The sequence below is a fragment of the Babylonia areolata genome, chromosome 14, assembly GCF_041734735.1.
Source record: "Babylonia areolata isolate BAREFJ2019XMU chromosome 14, ASM4173473v1, whole genome shotgun sequence".
Lineage (NCBI taxonomy): Eukaryota > Metazoa > Mollusca > Gastropoda > Neogastropoda > Buccinidae > Babylonia > Babylonia areolata.
The window spans coordinates 3,658,446-3,660,819 of NC_134889.1; the positions used below are offsets into that span (position 1 = coordinate 3,658,446).

The 2,374-nt window shown below is 42.5% G+C and overlaps 1 protein-coding gene across 1 annotated transcript in view; it reads left to right on the forward strand.

Annotated features, from left to right (window-relative positions):
- Positions 1-2,374, forward strand: part of LOC143289411 (uncharacterized) — a 15,315-nt gene that overhangs the window by 3,052 nt on the left and 9,889 nt on the right. The window contains exon 4 of the mRNA XM_076598376.1: positions 411-714. Coding sequence (XP_076454491.1) covers positions 411-714 — 304 coding nt within the window. The remainder of the gene's footprint in view (positions 1-410; positions 715-2,374) is intronic.

A 2,374-nucleotide genomic window follows, 5' to 3' on the forward strand; every position in this document is an offset into this window, starting at 1 on the left:
TGAGACATGATTTACTGTTGTTGTTTTTGTTGAAACATGATTTTTTGTTGTTGTGGTTGTTGTTGTTGTTGAGACATGATTTTTTGTTGTTGTGGTCGCTGTTGTTGTTGAAACATGATTTTTTGTTGTTGTTGTGGTCGCTGTTGTTGTTGAGACGTGATTTTTTTGGTTCACTTGAGACAGGATATTTTTTTTTTCGTTCAGGAGACAGAATATTTTTCTTGCTCTTCTTCTTTGTTGGTGGGTTTCGACTTCCACGTTCACACGAGTGGGATTTTTACGTGTGGCCGTTTTCATCCCCACACCCCACCCCTCCCCCTCCCTCCACCCCTGGCCATGTAGGTAGTAGTCATATATCGTTTCGGTATTAAGACGGAAGTGTTTGTTTGTTGTTGGCGTTGGCGACATAGGTTCTGCAGGACTGCGTCGCGCTCCAGCAGGGCAACGACCCCAGCTGTGACCCCAACAAGCACGACATCGTCTGCCACTGGTGCTGCCACGGAGAGCAGTGTATGCTGGACCTGGCCCAGGGGATCCAGCCCGACCACACACCGCTGCCCTCCACCACCACACTCCCCACCACCACCACCACCACCCAGCCCACCACCACCACCACTCCTGCCCCCACAGCAACGACGACGACTTCTGGGGGAGCTGAGACCGTGACCATTCCGACTGATGTTGTTCCAACCACCACAGCCACCGGCGCCGTTGGTGAGTGAAGGTTTATTATTTTAAATTGTGAATTCCGACTGATTTTCTTGATATTTTTTTTATGGCAGTTTGGGGCATAATCCAGTAAGTGATAAGGCGTTCACAAATCTTTCTCTGAATAAATATTTAACGGTCTCCTTCTCCAACTTTCCATCACATGTTATCGTGTATTGTCCATTGAATATAGCATTGAACGGGCAGGTCAATAACTTGAAACAAAATGGCGTCGTTCGCGTTCGCGAGGAATATGAGCACGCGCTTTGAATATGTATAAATATGTGTACGCAATTGATCTTTGCCCATGACCTTCAGGGCTCAGCCAACAGATCTGTAAAGTCCACTCGTCATATTGATTTTAGTATTTTCCGAAAAAGACCACTTGGGCGAATGAACACAGTGAAAGCCCTGTAAACTGAGAGTAAAACACACAAGCTTTTTATGTATTAAGTATATTTTCAAAATGTAATGTTTAAGACGAGAAAGATCAGTTTAAAGCAAATTAAGCCCCCTAGCATTAATTACAGATTAATTTCCCTTTTTTACTATCTGCACCAAAGACATGGACCAGAAACATAACTTCCATGCTTAGCAAAAGAAGTTCCTGTTTGAACAAAAAATGATAAAAATGACTGCTCTTGATGCTGTGTCAGAATATCAGATCAAAGTGCCAAGTTTAGAGAATGAAAATATATATATATATATATAACAGTAAATTCAGTTTGCTTATAATTTGGCTTCTTTTTTGTGGCCATCCCAGAGGTGCAATAATGTTTTAAACAAGATGACTGGAAAGAACTGAATTTTTCCTATATTTATGCCAAATTTGGTGTCAACTGACAAAGTATTTGCAGAGAAAATGGTAGTGTTAAAGATTACCACGGACACACAAACACACACACACACACACACACACACACACACAACCGAACACCGGGTTAAAACATAGACTTACTTTGTTTATACAAGCGAGTCAATAATAATAATAATGATAATAACCGGACATTTATCAGCGCCTTCCTCATTGCACAAAGCGCTTTACAATCCACACACACGCATTCGAAACACACTCAGTCCTCAGCTCACAATCATGCGCAATAAACACATATTATACGCGCATACAAACTCGTACGTACAATGCAAACATACATACATACATACATGCATATATACATCCATCCATGATGGCCTAGAGGTAACGCGTCCGCCTAGGAAGCGAGAGAGAATCTGAGCGCGCTGGTTCGAATCACGGCTCAGCCGCCGATATTTTCTCCCCCTCCACTAGACCTTGAGTGGTGGTCTGGACGCTAGTCATTCGGATGAGACGATAAACCGAGGTCCCGTGTGCAGCATGCACTTAGCGCACGTAAAAGAACCCACGGCAACAAAAGGGTTGTTCCTGGCAAAATTCTGTAGAAAAATCCACTTCGATAGGAAAAACAATGAAAACTGCACGCAGGAAAAAAATACAAAAAAATGGGTGGTGCTGTAGTGTAGCGACGCGCTCTCCCTGGGGAGAGCAGTCCGAATTTCACACAGAGAAATCTGTTGTGATAAAAAGAAATACAAATACAAATCCATCCATACAATCCACGCACACACAATACAGCATTACAAATATACCTACACAATCATGTTTTACATTAATTTGCTTATTTACATA